At 43.0% G+C, this 20,794-nt stretch overlaps 1 protein-coding gene across 1 annotated transcript; it reads left to right on the top strand.

Annotated features, from left to right (window-relative positions):
- Positions 1-503: 503 nt before the first annotated feature.
- SNX3 (sorting nexin 3) lies at positions 504-20,546 on the top strand. The gene is made up of 4 exons (XM_083731536.1): positions 504-1,026; positions 17,449-17,544; positions 17,905-18,029; positions 20,223-20,546. The coding sequence occupies exons 1-4, from the start codon at positions 865-867 to the stop codon at positions 20,326-20,328; spliced, it is 489 nt and encodes a 162-aa protein (XP_083587662.1). The 5' UTR covers positions 504-864; the 3' UTR covers positions 20,329-20,546.
- Positions 20,547-20,794: the final 248 nt, after the last annotated feature.

Raw genomic sequence — 20,794 nt, 5'->3', positions numbered from 1 at the left:
TCTGGAAGGGCGCGTGCTGGAAGGGGAATGCAGGCTTCCTGTCCTGCAGAATGAAAGACATCTAAACCCCCCCCCCGGAAACAATGGGCGTGCCTCACTCTGCAGACAATCGCCGCTTTTACTCTCTGCAGCATTTTCAAACGCAACCAGGCAGGCTCCTCTTAAAAGCACAGCTACACCGGTTGGTTGAAGAGTCAGCAATCTCACGCAAACCTTTCCGCTTCCCCTCGCCCCACGAACGACGCTCAAATATGTACACATAGAGACACGGCTCGTTTATTGCCATTTTTCAAAGCGCACTAGGGAAAATAACGCTGAGGATTCTTATGATTCGGAGCCTGCGCCCCTTTATTTCCCCAGCTGTGTGGGGTATTTACCAGGATCACTCCAGCTTTTTTAGCCACGCCCCTTTCGAATCCAGGAAGGCCCCCAAAGAAAATTCTCCAAGCTCCGCTAATTGCGCTTTGCCCCTTCTAGTACGGATCGCCGCGGCATTGCGGGAGTTGTAGTCCCCGCGGCGGCCGCTGCGCATCGCGTCGAAGCGGCCTCCTGCCGATAGGAAGACTACAAGCTCCGTGGTGCTTTGCGCGCGTAGCAGGGCTCGCTCCCTCCGGGTGCGGTCGGCGGCTGGGCCGGAGCGTGTCGCGGGGGCGTCACGTCGGCTGGTCACCCGTGAATAAGAAGGCGAGAGGTGGGGTTGGGGTGGGGCTGCTGCGCCGTGACGCCCGAGCGACCTCCCAGCCCGCCCGCCTGCCTGCCCTCGTCGGCGCTCCCCCCTCTCCCCTCCCCCGGTGCTTCCTCCGCGGTCCTTTGCCTCCTGGGTCCTCTTGCTTGAGAGCGAGCGGGCGCGCGCGGGTGGGGGAAATGGCTGAGACCATCGCGGACACCAGGCGCCTGATCACGAAGCCGCAGAACCTCAACGACGCCTACGGGCCGCCGAGCAATTTCCTCGAGATCGACGTCTCCAACCCTCAGACGGTGGGGGTGGGCAGAGGCCGCTTCACCACCTACGACGTGAGGGTCAAGGTGAGGGATCCCAGCCAGGAGTGGACGGCGGGGGGGGGGGGGGTCGGCGGATGGATGGGGAATTATGGGGGGCGGGCCTTGCTGGAGTCTCGGGCTTATCTGCTTTGGGGAGCGAGGGTGGAGGTGCCTTGCCTGTGCAACTTCCAAGCAGTAAGGCCTCTTCACTCCTTCAAATACGTGCCTTGCCTGGTTGGCTGGCTGGGTGTAGCTTAGAAGTGCCTGAGCCAAACTGAAGGGCTTATTTTTATCCCCCACCCTCTTTCTTTTCCATTTCCCCCCACCCACCCACAGTGGAAGGTCAGGGGCATTTCCTCACTGAAGAGCTCACTGATTCCCTGGCACACCTTCAGAGAAGATGCTGCAGCTCCATATACATAACCAATATGTCGTTAGCACTCTGATCTGGCAAGCTGAGCTGAGGTTGACAGTGACATCCTGTGCAGTTGAGGGTGGGGGAGGGGTGTGTGTGTGTGTGTGTGTGTAGGGAGAGATATTTTAAGCTGTTCATTTTCTCAGTATCTTCTAGTGTTGATTCCTATATGAATGCCGAATGCCGTTAGCACCATATTCATACAGAATGAAAGGTCTGATGCAGAGCCTGCGCATGCCAAGGTTCTTGAATGCACATGTAGATCCCAATTTGGCTTCCTTCAGATGCTTGTAACTGGAACTGTGTGTGTGTGTGTTTCAATGTTCCTTATCTCTGCAGTCCAGAAATGCAGTGTGCTTCAGCTTGGTGCTGTTCCATACTGGCCCCATGTCTCTCATCACACACCAGAGTTATGCTAAGTAGTCTGTGTAGCTGGCTTCCTATACTCATTGTTTGTTTGGTCTTCATGATATGGCTCTACTTTGGTTAGTCACAATACTCTTATGGGTACCTACTGATATGTGAGAACAAAGAAAACTGCTGTGAGAAGGGCCTCCAGTGACCAGTGATACATCCTTCAAAAGCTTTAAATTGTGATGCTTCCCTACATAATGTCTAGTAACTGGTAGTAGTCACTGCCTCTGAACAATTATGGTAATTCTTTTGGTCCACTTTTCATGTTACTGTATTTGTACTCTGCCTTTAACTGCAAAAGGAAGCCCACAGCAGCCTTATACATTAAGGAAATACATTGTTCTCTGATTCTCACTCTCATGTGATAATAACATTCTCTGCATTCCTATAACTTAAAGGCTAACAAGGGAATTTATTCTCTGGTGGAATACCTCGAATTCATAGTTTTAACTGTGTCTACATGATAACAAAAAGATAATCTCAAGGTTGTGCAGTTGACAGAGTTAAGATAGTGGCATCTCATTCTTTGGGGAAGGCTTTAAGGTCTTCTATAACTGCAGTACAGTGGTATCTCGGGTTACAGACGCTTCAGGTTATAGACGCTTCAGGTTACAGACTCCGCTAACTCAGAAATAGTACCTCAGGTTAAGAACCTTGCTTCGGATGAGAACAGAAATCGTGCAGCGGCAGCAGGAAGCCCCATTAGCTGAAGTGGTACCTCAGGTTAAGAACAGTTTCAGGTTAAGAACGGACCTCCAGAACGAATTAAGTTCTTAACCTGAGGTACCACTGTAGTGGATCAGGGCCCACCACTTGTCTCTTGTGGGTTTTAGACAACCTGGCAGGAGAAAATAAGGGTTTATCTTTGTTTTCTCTTTCCCTCTCCCACTTTTCAGGTAATGGAAGAACTGTCATGCAAGGGTTGAGGAAATAATAATTTTACGTTACATCTCCTTGAATGTACAGTTCTTGAATTTATTAAGAATAACACTTTGTCCGAAGCTGTTTTCCACTGTCATTTGTTTATCAATTTGTTTTTCCTTTTATGATAAATGTTGTAAAAGTAGGTTCGATCTGAAACAAGTAACAAATTTCTTGTTGCTTCTATTTACTCTGGACCAGGTTGTGCATTTCTAAGAAAGCTGAGGGTGATAATGCAAACTAGAGCCATTGGACAATATGTTTATGGATTGCTGAAAGTAAGTAAGGTCTAGGGTAATAGATGGCCTAATGTTATCTTAACTGGTTGTGTACATAAGTGGGACTGGAGAAAGAATGTATGTGTTTAGGTTGTGTAGGTTAGATAACTCAGAGAGGGAGCCATAGCACATTGCTTCACATTCCAAAGGTCCTGAATTCAATCCCTTCCATTGCCAGTTGAAAAACTCTTGATGTAGTAGGGCTGGGAAGACCTCTTCCTAAGATCTTGGGAGAGCTGCTGCTGCCAGTTAGTGAAGAGGGTACTAGATCATTGACCAGTACAGTAATTAGGAATAAGGTAGCTTAATGAATTGAGGAAGAACTTTTGCTTGAGGATGTGCTAGTGTGGGAAAGTTTTACCGAATACAGTCATGTTTTCCTTTTAATCCATTGGATTGCTTCTTTGGCACTTGGTTGTCTGTGCAGGCCTGCATGTCACTCGTATCCTGTTCCAGCTGAAAGGCTCGATGTTTTTAACTGATCCAGTTGATGAACTATGCTTGCTGATGCAGTGTAGGCTCTTAGAAAGCAAGGTATAACCCATGCCTTCAGAAAATGCTTATGTATGACCTGTGGATATTGCCTACTTTGGGTACTAACTGGCATTCACACTAGTGAATTGTGCCTGGCAGTGCCAACCTCAGTGCACCTCTACAATATGCCCTTCTAGTACTACCCCATCACAAGACTTGTTGATGTTGTGTACCAGTTGCTAGAGCTGCCTTGAAAGCTGCGGAGTGCAGTATTATCATGAAGATTTTGAAGGACAAAATTGTCAGATCAAAATATAAGACTGCACCCCCTTCAGCAGATGGTGATAGCAAAAAGAATTTCTTGCTGTTTATTAATTTATTTTCATGGCCATGCCATGACTACCGTGGGCGTAGCCTGAGGGGCAGCAGCCCCCACATCAAGTAAAACAGTAGAAATACTTAACTAACTGACTAATCACGTTGGTTCTGCCCCCCCGAACAAAAGTCTTGTCCCCCCCAACCAAGTCCTGCCCCTCCTAACAAAAATCCTGGCTACGTCCATGATGACTACTAAGAACACACTGGCCCAATAGTGGTTCCTAAAACAGCAAAGTTGTGATTCGTGGGGACCCATGAAATGCTTGGAGGACTACAGTTTGCCTTGCAAACGAATTGGTTTCACCTGGACTTAGTTTCAGTGACTTCCTTGCATTTAGCCTGCTTCATTGCATTTAACCAGACTTCATTACATTTGTATCTTGCCTTTTCTCTTCAAGGTTAAGAGCCTGTTGTGAAGAGGGTTATCCCATTTCTTTTTCACAGTCCTATCATGTGGGAGAAATGTGGTATCGCCCAAGGCAAACACTATTTCAGTGTTTCTCAACCACCGCCTTGAGCCATGTTCAGGTGGGCCTTCAGTACCTCAGCCAGCCCAGTACCTCACCTGCCTATCCTGTCTTCTAGTCAGGTCATTCCCTTATGGTTAGACCAGGGCCAACACCAGCAACTCCCTGCATGCTGAGCAAAGGTGGCCGAGAGACAGAAGTTTGGTATGCGGGGGAGGGGGGAGAAGGATCTCCTTCTTGTGAGGGGAAAGGGCCCTGAGGAAGTGTTCAAGGAAATTAGAAACTGAGATAACAAGATGGTTGTTATTATTATTATTATTATTGGAAAAACCCACCGGTTCACACACAACACACTAAACACTGGTGAAATGTTCTTAGATGCAGCTTCAAGGAAACTGGAAATTTTCACTTCAGTTTTAGATTACTCCAGACTGGTTAATCTTAACTATAGCTTGCTGAAACAAGTCAGCTTCCTAATCCATGAGTTAAAGGTGGTTTGCTCAAACAGACCTTAGGTAAGAGTAACCACAGTTTGAGTCCAAATGATATGGCAAGATGTGTTTCATATAAAACAGAAGTGAAAGCTTCTGAACCTGTGATCATTGCTGGGGGTGGTGTGGTGAATATATATGTGAGGTTTGCCTAGGCCAGGCATGGCCAAACTTGGCCCTCCAGATGTTTTAGGACTACAATTCCCATCTTCCCTGGCCACTAGTCCTGTTAGCTAGGGATGGTGGGAGTTGAAGTCCCAACACATCTGGAGGGCCAAGTTTGGCCATGCCGGTCTAGGCTCATCTTGGCCTTCATCATCATGAATGTTGTGGACCACAACACCCATCATCCCTCAATGCTGGCCATGCTGACCAAAGCTGATGGGAATTAGAGTTCAATAACATCTGGAGGGCCCCATGTTGAAGAAAACTGCTGTAACTATGGCTTAGCATCACATCTGAAGCAGCCAGTGGTTGATGATTCCTAACAAGCTTTGGTTGATGTGCCTGCCTGCTAAATCTACTCTCCCCAGCTCCTGAGCCACCAAACTAATGGGAAATGAGGGTTTTTTTTTATTGCTTTTATGCTGTTGGTGCTGTTTCTATGGGAAGATCTTTAAGTGTCTCAGAATCCCAAGGCTAAAACTAATTTGTAGACCACACTTGATTTGAGAGCTTGGAAGGTATCAACAACGTGAATTTGCACGTAACTTGAGTACATTGCTTTCACAAAAGACAAGGACAGATGCATTTCTAAGACTAAACTAAAAGTTACTATTGAGCCTTTCTAATGGAAGCTCCTTTTTTCTTGGCAAGCCTCAGATTAGATACTTAAAAGCTATTATATATTGCATTTACCACTTAACCTGTATTAACTTTTAATATAAAGCACGTAGATTTAATCTTTCATGTTCACAATTTTTTAGAAATAAATTGCTGCCTTAAACACTCCACCTAAGAAAAGCTTCATTGAATTGGCTTAATGCTCTAACTAAACACACATCCTGTTTGTACCCTTTTTGGCTTTCCATTATTAACGAATCCAGGCGCTGAAGAAATTGAAGGTGAGGAAGGCATAAAAGTCCACTTTAACAGCACTTTAGGATTTCTTTTTATCTGAAATGGACAAGAACTGTAACTGCAGATTAGTAGTGGGTGGGGTGAGCTTTCAGTTAGAGCGGTTCTTTGCACACATCAGTGGCGTTGTTTTGTGGTACTGTGGCAAGTGCATGCTTTCTTATGGAGCTGCACTCCTAAAATAGTGGATTCAAAAACTTGCTTTCATTGGGTCTAGACCAAAGCATTGTGAGACAAAGGGTGAGATGGCACCTTCCTCCCATTCCGTTGTGTGAAGTGGGAAAGGAGAAGGTTTAGAGTGGGGCACCATTCCTGGCACAACGAGAAACTCTTGAATTGTCTCAGTCCTCTCTGAGACTAGAACTTTTCTGTCTCTCAAAGCCATTTAGGCTTTCCCAATATATTCTTGTCTATTCAGAAGTGCACAGGATTGCAGTCTTCCATTCAAATTTGTGAAAAGGATTGAATCCTGAAAAGGATCTGATCTGCACCACTCACATTTATTTGGTCTCTAGCATATATCCGTGTTTCTCTACTGTTGTATTTCCAGCTCTGCTTGGACTTGGAAGATTGCACTGTAGTCAGATAAAAAAAATTGGTTCTACTAAATGCTCCTTTTGAGTGAGTAATATTTTGTTTACAGTGAAAACCGTAGAGGTCAGGTATTCCCCATTGACAGTGACAAGCATGAAATATGAAATGCCACTCTAAACAACAAAGTTGCTCTCAAATCATGAAGCATACAGTTGATTAGTTAAAAACTAGAGTAGGAATTGAGTCACTTGTCTACTTTCACTTCTTCCATCAAGCAAAGGTACCCTAGATTGATGCAACAGAAATATCAATGTAATAGAATATTGCTTCAAGTGGTTTATACCACAAAGATTAAACAGCACTAAGAGTCAGATATTTTAACAGTGTAGCAGCAGATGGTTCATTCTGTCATCACAAGCCTGGCTGGATTGATTTAGATCAAGGAGAGTTAAATGGCAAGAAAAAAGGCCAAAACATAGCATTGATTTAAATCAGAGTTTTCCACTTACTTAGATATTTCCTATGTAAAAGTGCATGCAAACTGGTTACTATAATCTTAAACGTTGATTTTAAACTTTAGAGCCTTTATATAACCTTGAAGACTGCACTGTTTTTCCTATTATTTAGAAAATGATGAATAATTGCTTTTTTCCAAATAACTCATAATCCTGTCACACTGCATTAGAATTGCTTGCATCATGAATACAGAAGAATTAAGCCAATTATCAAGCAAGTTTTAAGGTCACTTAGCTGCTTTGGTGGGTGAAGCTTGTGACTTGCCAGTCCACCAGTATCAATGTTGTGTACTTGTATGATGACTGACAAAGTTAGTTTTTTCACAATTCATTCCCTTTAAAGAAAAGTAGTTGTTCATAAGAGGATCATAGAGTTTTAAAGAGTTTAAAGTTCAGGTTAGTTTTAAAATATTGTAGCTTAAACACTAACAATCAAATCAAATAGTTTTATTTTTTTATTTTTGTCAGCATCTTTTGTAGAAGTTGCATTCTGATCAAAAATTACAAAGGAGAAAAGTATATGTCTCAATTGGGATTAATATACCTTGGTGCTGCTGATGAGTTACTGCCTTGGCATGTCATAGAACTACACAATCTTAGAGTTGCAAGGTGGGATAAAATGTTCATCTCTGAATCGAACAAAAGTATCTGATTCCACTGATATTAGATATGCTGTCCTAGAACCAGGTATTTTCCTTTCAGGTTACTCTCCCAGTTACTGTGTTCTTCCAAACTGGGTGATATGGGTGCGTGTTTCTTTCTCTCAATTGTCCTGAGTCAAATGATCTCTTTAAGAACGGAGCATCAGGTTAATTAAATTGTCATTGGAATGATGCTCTTGCAAATTCTGCTGATTTGAGGGGCCAAGCTGAACAGTTCTATACCCTCTATATTTCCTTCTGCTTTTTCTTTCCTTCCTTTTCTGCTGTTCAGCAACTTTGAAGAGCCAAGTGAAAGTCTTTCTGGAGAGATGCGGGTGGCAACAATATTAAGCAACACTTACTTGAGCATGTGCTTGCTCTGTCTGAAGTATACTTAGTCATGGGATAGAAGTCCCTGGTGTATTATTTTTATTTCAATTTGTATGCTCCTTTTCCATTTTAACGAGGCCCAGTGTGGCTCACAACACAAATGCAATCAATACATCATGACACTCAAATATTAAATAATTTCAAAAAGTAATATATTGAATAATTCACTTTGGTGACAGAAAAATAATGTAAAGCTATACTTATGTAAATACTAAGGAGGGAATTTGATGTTTTGCTAAGATTATCGTTCTGTCGGGCAAGTTGAGCTTGTCAGACAGAATGATCCCTCCCCTCTGCACTGCTCTGGGGCGTCTCTTAACTCCACAGCCAGTCGCAGGGTGGGGTGGGGTGGGGAGTTTGCAAGGAGAGGGGAAAGCCCCATTGTGCAAGCAGAAGTCCTTGCACAGCTGACATGACTCATTAGTTGAATCCCACCCTAAGTATTTTCAGTGTTTATACTAAAATTCTCTGGCCTTTTAAGAAGAGACTTCCTGAAAACACTTTAGACCTGTTCTTCAACTGATTATACACTTGGAAGAATGTACAATCAGCTGGTAAATTAACTGAAGCAACTTCATAATGATTTTCTAGATATCAAGAAAAATTGTGACTTTTCATGGTTGAGGCCAGACCATTTAGTGTTGCCAGAAATTATTTCTAATCAATTAATGTAAAAAGACCTTGGTTTTCTCTGAGATAAAGAAAGTACGATTCCATACAGCTGCTAAGTACACAGAACCCTATGACTCTCCTATTTGGCAGTGGGGAACCTCTGGTCCACGGGCCACACCCACCTGCCCCACACCTCATGTTAGGTGGCTGAGGCAAAAGGGGGTTTGCAGGCACCACTGATAAGTTATTTGGTAGCCCCTGCAAAGACCTTTGCAAGGTGCTTTGAAGGCCTGACCACCAGCTAATAGTCACCAATTTCTACAGAATCAGTTAATGATTTTTGCTTGGGACCTCCATTCTAGAATCTGTTCTGCAACATGGGCCAATAATTCAATATGAATAAAAGTTTGAAAACGTGGATCTGTTCTAGACAAATGCTTAAATGACCATTAGGCTATGAAGTCTCCTCGACCTGTGTTAGAGGATAATATAACTGGTGGCTTGTTGGGTGGGCTTACAGCTGCTCCTACATGGGTAAGGCCACTTAGCTGATTAAAAATATTTCATTGGAAATCAGTGGTCCAGAGTCCATCAGCAGGATGCCACACATCACACACCTTCCTTTTCTCAGAAGGATTGTGAGCTTTCTTGCAAGCAGGTCTGAATGCCACCCCTGCTGTTAAAAACAGTACAAAGCAGAGTTGTTGTGATATGACGTGAGGTGAAGGAAGTCTGCACAGAGAAGCAGTTCAGCCCATGTGTTGACAGCATTAAGTGGAACTGTCCCTGGAGGCTGGAGTCCTCTTCAGAATTGAGCAACTGTAGTGATGGATCTAGCAAAACAGAAGTGCGAAGGGACCATCCCCTTCTTGATGACTCAGCTGTTTGGCGCAAGCGTGTGCTTGTTGTGAGTCTCGGAAGCTCCTTTTTCCTGTCATTGGTTAACATACCTTGAGTGGTCTTACGTCTCTGGTGGTTTTCTCTCTTCCTCCTCCTCCTCCTTCCCCCAGAATATCGTAGGTGGCTATCCTTTGGCCATGGCTGGAGCTAGCATGCTCAATAGCTGACTATTGATGCAAATTGGAGGGCTTATATTGGGAAGGGGATTTCTTAGGAGTAGCTTTGCAGCTTTTAAGTGCTTCTACATCAGCAGTGGGTTGGTTGAGCTATGGTGCCTGGAGCTGAGGGGTGACGTTTCAACATCTGCAGGGCCACTAAAGCTTTTGAAAATTTCTGCATATGCAGGTATCATTACATGTGTCTAGCAGGTCACAGTTTTGCAGACAAAAAAGTTTGCATCTGTACTGACACTGAAGTCAATACAGAAGAGGTGTTAAGATTCTCTTCGGATTGGTTTTTATTGGATAAGTGTCAATTACTGACACTCAAGGTTGTGGACAAGATGCTTGTTCTGATTCTCTTGCAACTTTCATGCAGCTTACCCCAGGAGAGACGTTGGGGGAGGAATGTAATAATTTTTGTTTTCCCAGACTGCTTAGCCATGTTTGGTACCATTGGTCCTGGTAGCCCCCTGATCCAACTGGGGTTCTGAGTAGGGAACATTGCTTTGCAGTAGTTCTGCTCATACTTCACCTGCAGATCCCTGGGAGCCTTCATGCAACATTCTGTAAAAGTTCCATTCAGTCTCTCATTCCTTAACTTTCACATTACACTTCTGGTGAAGGATTTCTGAAATGTGTGTTTTCAGTGGATTATCATTGGTATCTTAATGATGCCCAGCTGTTGCTCCTTTCCATCTTAATCAAGTATGATGGTAGTCCTTGAATGACCGACCACCTGAGGCCTATGATGGGTTGGATGGAGGGGAAATAAGCAGAAACAATCCATGTATGAAGGAGTTTCTTTTGATGGACAAAAGTGGTTGAACTGTCTGTTTGAGAAGAGATTTCACTCCTAAACTGTTGACCTGCATTTTAAAGGGAATGCAGTTTGTGCCTCCTGGATTCTCAGAGGCTATTGCTTGAGAATTTTATTTGCTGCCTCTGTTGTGCCAGCTGCCATGGTGACCTTTTACTAGAGCAGTAATTTCCAAACTTTTCCCCAAGGGCCACTTGAAAAATTGCAGAGGGTCCTGGAGGACCGCTTAATGCTTTTTCAGCCTATTGTAGCAACCATACTCTACTGTGCTAGATGCTGCATGGTTTTTCATTGTATTTTTACAGATGCACCACAGACAACTTGAATGAAACTCACAGACCACTGATGGTCTACAGACCACAGTTTGGGAACCCCTGGATGCAGTAAGGAAATTTCCAGTAGGTTGTTGGTTTCCGGGAGTATACAAAATTTAATATTTGAAAGAATCCAGCTAGCTATCTGTTAGAGCAGATAGCTTCTCAAAAGCTTTAAAGAACCCACGTTAGATACACCTTCAGATATCTTCATCTGATTGCTGACTTCCAGTAAGGAATCTCTTTGCAGATGCAACCTACATAAGAGGCTGGATTGCCCTTGACAGCTGGCAGAACATTCTGTTGGTGCCCCACACTGCATCAAGTTGATCTATCCCTAGTTATCTACTAGGATTTGAGAGTCAGGCCACTTACACTGTGAGTGCTTAAGATTTTTAGCCTCCTAAATGTGCCGCTGCTGTTTGATTTCTGGTATTGTTCCTGCTGCAGATTTCTCCCATAGCCTGAATTTTGAAATACGGTATTAGCTGCCATTTACCATTGTTTATCTGCTCTTTGCTTTATGGTGACATTGTGCTGATGGTTGCCATTGTTGGATTTCAAATTGCTTTGATGTACTCCACTCTGGGATCACTTAAGATGATGGGCAGGTAATAAATAATTCAAATTAAGAAACGTGGGAGAGGGTAGACACAGGGAGGAGAGAAATCTCTTTTCTGTAGACAATTGCAAAGGCATAAATTCAACCTTCCTGCACTTGATGAAACCTTTGAAGCTCTGCTTACACTTGTTTCTTGTAATTTTGCACCATTCTGAACAATCGTGACCTTGACCAACGTGATACTGAATGTCTGTCACATTAGGCCCTTGGTTATAGCAGGCTTTTAGCCTGCAAGGCTACTATACTCTCCAAAAATATGCTGTAGTCCTTGTTAACAATATGTGTGGCCCTCTGGGATTCTGATATGTACAGTGTTCTAAACTGTGGTTAATGTCAAGAATTTAAAATCCCCCTGTGTGAGCCTTATTTCTCTTTTAATGACTAAGGCTTATTATCACTGTTGCAAGTGTCCAAATAACTTCCCAATCCGAAATATTGGCTTGATGGGTGACATGAACACCCTCCAAAGGCTGCCTCCACATAAATAAAACATGTACAAATTTGTTGAATAGGTGACAGAATGGGTACCCAGTGGTAAAAGTTTACGGAAGCTCTGCAAGTTGTCCTCTAGTACGGCCGTTATGGATTTGCCCTGAAGTACTGCTGTGGGTACTTTGAACTTCCTTTTTGTAATGCCTCTAGCAGCCTTTCTCAACCTGTGGGTCCCCAGATGTTGTTGAACTACAACTCCCATCACCCCTAGCTAGCAAGGCCAGAGCTCAGGGATGATTGGAGTTGTAGTCCAACAACATCTGAGGACCCAAGGTTGAGAAACATTGCTTAGAGTTTAAGACCTGGCAGCACTAATTCTGAGAATTCTACCAATTCTCTTACAAACATCTCTTCTATCCCCGTAATCATGGGTTTGGCAACACACATTTGGCAAAGTGATTCAAGGTTATTTTTCTATCATAAGTATCTGGTAGCGTTGCTGATCAGTCAGTGGAAATATCACACAATCGTGATGAATAGCCTTGCGCTTCTAATAATTCAGAATGGCATCTTGTATCAAAGCCCAATCTATGAGTACTTGATCTTTCTAGTGCTGTGTTTGTATAGGCTACAATCAGTTAGCACTTATTCTAGTTATCTTTTAGAAAAAGGGCCTTTTTTAGAACCTCCCTTCGGTTTCATATCTCAGAACCTATTAAAGGGCTTCTTGTTGCTGTACATCATTTTGACTTTCCCACTTGCATCATCTTATGGCATGTCATGCAAGATGGAAAAAACTCAGGTTTGGGAGGAACTGATTAATATACCTTCCATTTTTAAATTGGAACTACCATTGATGGTGTGTTAAGGGTTGTTGACTCATGAAGAGAGTAGCATAAGAGAACTCTCGACTCATCTAGATAATTTCACTCCGTCTTCCAGTGCTTGCCATGCACTTAAAAGGAAGGTCAGTTTTGAATCTGGTTTTATATATTGTAACATCTTTGCATAGTATTTGAAAAAGGAATCTTGCCACTTCAACATGTTGGGAAGTGATGATGCTGGTCAGTGGTGGTGGTATTTTTCCAACATGCATAACAGATACAAGTAAAGGTGTATAAATGAAGATCAGGGTGGGGGGCGGACTGGCTTTTCCAGATGGAAATTCTCCTTGGGGGGCGAGTATGTGATGGCCCACATAAAAGCACATTTTAAAATTTATTTGTTGAAAGATATCGCCCCACCTGTTAGTCAAGACGGATGAGTGGCTTACAAAAATGCTTTGGCTCCCTCTTAAATTTAAACCTTTTTAACAACAATCACATCTCTTTAGCAGACTTAAGAAAGGTTCACCAGGTATCCAAATAATGTTAACCAGAGAGAATCTGCCAGCAGGAGGCAGTAGAAGAGCATTGTAACTTCTCCTAAACTCCTTCATAATGTGTAGGTGGCACATGCAAGAGAGTCTCAGATATGCTTGTTTTACACCATACACCATACATACCTGATAGCTAACTATAGAAAGTTTATTGGAGCACCTGGTTGCTTTTAGAAACACCCACACCTCCCTGTTGGCAACTGAGTTGTAGGAAGGCTAGCTACTATGAAGGTGGCATCAAAATTGGTGTAAGTTACACGATGGCTTTGTCCAGAGACTCTTCAGGGAGTCTTTTATTGCAGGTGTGTTATAGATTTACAGTGGTACCTTGGGTTACATACGCTTCAGGTTACAGACTCCGCTAACCCAGAAATAGTACCTCGGGTTAAGAACTTTGCTTCAGGATGAGAACAGAAATTGTGCTCTGGTGGCACGGCGGCAGCAGGAGGCCCCATTAGCTAAAGTGGTGCTTCAGGTTAAGAACAGTTTCAGGTTAAGAACGGACCTTCCAGAACAAATTAAGTACTTAACCCGAGGTACCACTGTTATGGGTTTACCTTGAGGCTGTTTAGGACATGGAACCTTCTAGTCTATTTTCCAGTGTGCAAGTGCAAATCTCCTGCAAAGATTGTTGGTAAAAATGTGAGGAAGGTTGGTGTTTAATCCCAGTGTTTCAGAAGGCAGCTGATGAGGTGGTTACAAATGAATTTGCCATTGATGTGAATCCTGAACCAGATACTTAACACATGGCTACAACGCTGCATTGACTCTTAAGTGCCAGTATGTCAAGTGAGCCAGTGTAGCGGTTAGTTCTGGGCTAGAGCTAGAGACACCCAGGATCTAATCCCTACTCAGCCATGGAGCTGGTTATGAAGGTAAAGCAGGGCATCACGGGGAACCTATGGCTCTTTAGGAGATTACAATTTCCAATTCCCACCAGCCCCAGCAAGCATCACCAGTGGCAAAGGAGGATGGAAATTGTGGTTAAACAGCACCTGAAAGGCCACAGGTTCCCCATCCCTCAATGCTAAATCATCTTGAGCTCTCTGGAAGAAGGGTGGGATGTAAACTTTGTAACTAAATGTCAATATAAATAGGTGCTTGTTTAATTAAAAAACCCCTGAGTTGCAACAAAATAGGTTTGGGAGGTCAGCGCCTAAACTGCACCATTGATCCTACATTATAGTGTTGTAAAAGCATACAATTCATCAGACTGAGACCTTTGTGTTCCCTTTCATTACTTGAGATGGATCCAAGTGTAATCCAGCCTTGCTGACACATATAAAGTTACACCTTCTCTGTCCTTGAGGCTGTAATGTAGTTTTAGCAGTTGGTCTGCTGGAATGAATTGCTGCTACCTCAGAGCAAATTATCAACTTCAAGGTTGGAGCAGTGCAGCCCTTATCACTTATACATATCTCATTGGAATAGATCAGTAGTCTTCAGACCTGGGACCCGCCTTTAACCCAAACATGTATTGAAGCCATTTCTTAATTCTCACCACCACCACCATATTTGTATGAAGTTAGCACTGTTGTTGCAACCATATAGAAGGTCCCAACCCACCAGTTGAATATCAGTGATGTAGAATATCTCATTTGCCGTCTTGCAGATATCCTGCAAGAATCATGAATAGCTTTTTTAGCTGCTCAGTTCTATATTTCAAGTAATTTCTCCCTCTCACATACTCAATACAGAGGTACCTCGGGTTACAGACGCTTCAGGTTACAGACTCCGCTAACCCAGAAATAGTACCTCAGGTTTAGAACTTTGCTTCAGGATGAGAACAGAAATCGTGCTGCGGTGGCAGTGGGAGGCCCCATTAGTTAATTTGGTACCTCAGGTTAAGAACGGACCTCCAGAATGAATTAAGTTCTTAATCTGAGGTACCACTGTACTCGGTTTTAAGGTAATTGCAAAGAAAAGCAAAGAAAAAAAAAGAAAAAAGCACAGTGGTTAGGATGAATCCGAGATAAATTCACTGCTGCAGACTACGTACTAGAAGCATGTAACTGAAGTGTTAATCAGTGTGGCAGAAAGTCTCACGCTCCTTTGCAGTTCTCTAAGCAGCTGTCTTGAGGTAGCTTATATCTTAACAGGAAACGATTTGGCAAGAGTGAAACAGCTAAATGTGTTGGAAGTCTAAATCATGATTGTGTCAGAAGTTCAAAGGAGGAAAAATGGAGGGGTACCTATATTGGGCCAGCTCATTTTACCTAACACTGTACTTCTAAGCCTTATATATTGCTTGGAGATTAACTTTTATAGGCTCCTGTACCAAGAAATAAGAATTTCCGAGCACTCCTTTCACTGCTTTATCTTAACTTACTGAATAAAAGAGCAGTTAACAAGAAGGATTAAGTAACTTGAGCAAATGGAATGTTAAAGGTGAAAATCTCACCTGCAGAAAACACTAAAACTCTACAGGCCTTACACACTTACAATGACTTAATTTGGAACTCTGCTAAGAAGCCAAAAGGTGAAATCAGAGAGCAATAATCCACTGTTTTTATTCTGGGAATCTTTACTCCTCAGCTCTGGGGAAACTGTATAGTGGTGTTCCCTGCCTGGGACAAAAATGCCTTTACAAAAGCCAGCGTCTTTCAATGCAAGCATGACTTTTTAGCATAAAGGAACTCGTTAAGAGAAAAAATATGCCTTAAGACATAATACAATGAACAGTGTTGTGCTTACCTGGGAAAATGCAAGTGCCTTCCTAATTCTGCTTGGGTTGGGTTTCACACCATGTACATACAGATGTTGCTGTACATGATGGAGCACAGTGGGAGGATTTCAGCGTCACACTAAGGTGATCGTTTAGTCAGGGCAAGCATTGTGGATTGCCGTACTGAGCAATCTCCCTTCTCCCCCCCCCACTCTTCTAATGGTTTTCCTGACCTCCTGAGCCAGTTTTGGGGTGGGGGTGGGGGGGGGAAGAAAAGGTTTAATACCAAGAGCTCACGGGTTGTATTCAACATAGTGCTAAGGCAGGCATTCTCCTTGCATAATGGGATGTTCTCTCCTCTCATCTTCCCCCTGCATCCTCCCAAATCTGTTCTGGGTCCCCCCCCCCCCACAGCAGATTTGGGGATGGTGCAGGGGGCAGGAAGAGGAAGTCCTGTTGACTAGTGGTCATCCTTGCAAACGTGTGCAACTTTGCCATGCCCCATACAACAGGGACTCTTAATGAATTTCAGTGGTTGCTAATCTATCACTGAACCAGATTCAAGGTTGTATTGTGGACATGTTTGGACTAGTTCTGTTTAGATTTCTTTTTAATTTTTAGGGTACAATTTTTGTTAAATAGTGCCCAAATGGCTTGGGGCCCAGTTTACTTCAGGAACACCTCTCTTCTAACATCTAGTCCATGAAATGAGATCTGCTGGGGGCGGAGAGCCCAGCCTAAAGGGAAAATGAGGGATCAGTTGTCCACCTGAAGGTTTTCTTAACAATATCTCCCTGGCTGGAGGGTAGGCTGGTGCCAACATCATACACGCTTTGGTGCTGCCTGAAGACCTGTTTTCAGGCTGGCTTTTAAAAACAGTAACACATGCTTGTGTACTGCGAAGCTTTTGCTATTGTGTTATGTATGCATTTGTTGTAACTTGTCCTAGGGCTTTCCAACCAAGTACAGGATGTAAGTTTTAAATAATAATAATAAAGTGTAGGAAAAGCCAGATTGACAGTGTTGCTCTGTACATCAAAGAGGACATCAGTCTAGAATCCAACAAGCTATAAATTCTGGATTCGGGCCCAGTTTGGAGCAAGCTTCCTTCGTCATGCTGGATGACCTAACCAAGAAGTGGACAGAGGGAATGATGGCTGCTTCAAGAGTGAAGTCTACAGGCTCCCTGAAATGAAATGAAACTTTGTGCAGAAAAGTGTTCAGAATATGTTCAAGAGTGAGGCTGTGATTAGTTGTTAGTATGAACTTTTTATGATTAGGATAGGCAGTGCTGCAATGCCAGCATCAGCCTGGAGATAAGTACTTATCATCCAGAAGGGGTAGGACAGATGCTTACCTTTTGTGGACAACAATTAGAGCTAAAATAGTAAAATCTCTATACTTAGCCCTCACAGTGATGTTAAGTTTGGCACTTGGGCTTGTAGTGTATGAGCAATACATCCTGAACGCAGTGTTAGGAAGGTAGACAGTCTCAGCATAATCCAGCCTGTGTACTCTATTGTTGATGAACAGTGATGGAACATTCCCCCCCCCCCTTTCCTTTTCTTTAGACAAACCTTCCTATTTTCAAATTGAAGGAGTCTTGTGTCAGGCGAAGATACAGTGACTTTGAATGGCTTCGAAGTGAACTAGAAAGAGAGAGTAAGGTAAGGCAAAACATTTTCTTGGATACAAAGGTGTTGTGGCACTGAAAAAGGTTGCCCTGGGCTGTTAAGTAATGTGGTGTCAGTGGTGGTGGTAAGGATTGCCAACTCAGTTCTGAAATTTACTGTGACCCGAGCACAGGTCATTCTGAATCCTTGCAGCTGTGTTTAAGCTTGGCACTTCTGTGCATCCCATATTAAATCAGCCATCCATCTTGAGTGCCATGTCTAAGGGAAGGGTACAGCCCATGTACCCCTAAAACAAATTTTCTAGGCACTGTATTAAAAGCTAGATGCTTTCTACATAAAATAAGCAGTCTGTTTTTCAGTGTGTTAGTAATTTAGATCACAACTGTCTTTCAGGTTGTAGTGCCTCCCTTGCCTGGAAAAGCTTTTTTCCGCCAATTGCCTTTTAGAGGAGACGATGGGATATTTGATGACTCTTTTATAGAGGAAAGGAAGCAAGGGCTTGAACAATTCATAAACAAGTAAGTGCACTATTCTATTTCTTGAGTTGTGTAGAAATGTCAGTTGTGTAAAGGCAACCACATTATACATGCTTACATCTGTCATTGGCTCCGGTGGGTTTAGCAATGCAGTTGCTCTCGTACCACGCAAAGCTCAGTTCACCTTTTTAAATGCACCTGAACTACTTTCAGGGTTGAACTAGCATCTAAGCGCGATCAGCATCCAAGCTGAACAGTGTACAAATGCTTTAACATTTGCTGCAATGATTGAAGTATTTGTCGTGACCTGGGTTTTGTTTCAGTTTTGCTTAATTTATGCAAATTGCTAAAATTACAGCATGTAAAGATAGAATCATACAAATAAGGCTGGGGGGAGGTGGGGAGGGGCTGTGATTCATCAGCTGGAACAGTTAGGTTACAATCTGACTACGCAGCCTGAGAAGCTGATGCTCGTAATGTGGCAAAACGGTTTTTACACATAGCCTTGGCTAGGGTGGCCGTCTCTTCAGATTTGCTTACTGGAACAGTTAAGCCTTGGCTTCCATATTAGGTCAGAGGGGGCAGTGACTGGAGTTCCATGGTAGTTTTGCCTCCTTGGCAGTTGCCTATAAGCTTTCCAATCCTGAAGTTGGAGGGGGATATAACAGGTAGTTGGGAATGCATTTTTCACGTGTTTCTCCATCCTGTTTTCTGAAACCTGCTTATTTTAAGGCCTCTGGATATAAAGTGTAAACTATTTTATTTTGCTGGAAGAAGGCTGGGCCTACTACTTCCTAGTTCTCCTTTAATTTATTAGAGGGAGGATTACCAGGATTGGTTCCATAGTTCCCCATCCCATTTTGCTTCTTGGAACCAATATTGGTCATCCTCCCTCTAATAAATCAAAGGAGAAGATGAACATTATCAAATCAAAAACACAGTTCTGAAAGTCCAGCTCATTTGGTAATAACTTATTTGGACATGATGGTCACCTTTAATTGTGCATGGACTTTATTTGCATATAAAATAGGAATATGAGAATGCTTCTCATTGTCATTTTAGTATTTGTCCCAATAGCTTCATAATTGCAGTTCAATGGCATTAAATTTGTGCTTATGACATCTGATTAGACCGTGGCTTCAGCCACACGGCTGTTGATTCTGTTTTCCTGACGTTGCCCTGTTAATTTCCACATTATATTTGAGCTTTCACAGAATGTCAAAGCCACTTCCAGAAATACAGTGTAATATTGCTGAGGTTTTCATGTTATTTGCAAACAGATTGCTTCCGGGGGGTGGGGGTGGGGGACTTGTTTGCAAATGACACAGGAATTGGCACTAAACTTGTCATACCTTTTTGGATGTGGCTTTTATCTTGTGGAAAGCTTCAATATAACATGGAAATTAGGAGGAGAACGTAGGGAAAATGTAATAAACTGCTGTGGGAATGTGGCCTGTCTCTAGTGAAGTGAATTTAGGTAGCAGGACTTGTGAAGGGTTGTCTGACTTGACAGCGCAGAGTCTGAAGAAAATTAACAGTGCTAGGCAAGATGGGCCAGTGATCTTTTATAGCTGGCTTCTATCATCCATGAGCTCTCAACATCTCAGATGGCATCCAGTGGCTGCAGGAGGGGAGTGGCAGCTTTTGTAAGCAATCTTTCCCTCTCCGAAGACAGGTGGACCTACTGAATACTGGAGGCTGAGTTGCACGCAGCTGAGTGGGAGGTGGAGGAGATGTGAAAGAAAAGGATTAGTTGCACAGTTAAATACAGCCCCAGATTTTTGGATGCCTTCTAAGACTGTCTTTAACTTGGCAGCTGTTTCTTGGGAAAGTAGGTTTGCTGCTGAGTCTTTGCATATAGGATGTGCTCAAAATTTCAAATGGCTAATAATGTCATTTGCTCTATTCTCCTTGAGGGTGGGGGAGGGTACATTAGAGTCCTACCACAGACCTGCCCCCCTTAACCTTTGTCAGGAATGTTGACTTGTATACAGTATGATCTCTCTGAAAGCAGTCATGCTGATAGGATGCTAATTCTGGTAACTGGTGGGTGGGTGGTAGCCCATTAGCCGTTGGTGGAGTTGTTTAAATGCCACTTAAGATAGGGGAGAGTTTGGTTTTTGTTGTTGTGGGGTATTTAAAAGCAAGTCTAAATTGGAAATCTTCCTGAAAGTTCGGGGTGGGAGAGTGATTTTTAAAACTGGAAGTCTAATTTTTTTTCTTCTCAAATTCTAGAGTTGCAGGCCATCCCTTGGCGCAGAACGAACGCTGTCTTCATATGTTCTTGCAGGATGAAGTAATAGACAAAACCTACACGCCCTCCAAAATAAGACATGCTTGAATGCTGCACAACACTTTAACTGGCATAAATGTTAGTGGTGACATACTTCGTCTAAGATATGTAGTTTAAGGTTTTTAGCATGCTGCAAACAAACTGGCACCAGAAGCCTTCGATATACTAACAGCACTGCGTGTTCTTTGCATTGATCTTTATGGCATTAAAGAACTCTAGGTAAACCTGCTGTCAGACTGTTGATTAAATGGCTTTTAAAAATCTCAGTATTTTGAAACTCTTCCCTTCTTCCTTTTGCAATGACCCTTGTGGTGGTTACTGACTCAGCCTTACTCGAACTTGCACTGTTTATGGTGTCGCACGTTCACTTTTCTTTGATTTTAAACACTAGAATATTTCTGTACAACAACTAGTATTCAACCTGCAATTTGGTGACTAACATGGTGCATTGTATTCAATACCCCCTTGTATAAAATAAGCACTTCTGTAGTTGTATCTTTAAGCTTGCGAGGGG

The sequence above is a fragment of the Podarcis gaigeae genome (assembly GCF_964106915.1).
Source record: "Podarcis gaigeae genome assembly, chromosome: 3".
Lineage (NCBI taxonomy): Eukaryota > Metazoa > Chordata > Lepidosauria > Squamata > Lacertidae > Podarcis > Podarcis gaigeae.
The sequence above is the reverse complement of the archived record's forward strand: the minus strand, read 5'-3'. Positions and strand labels throughout refer to the sequence as shown.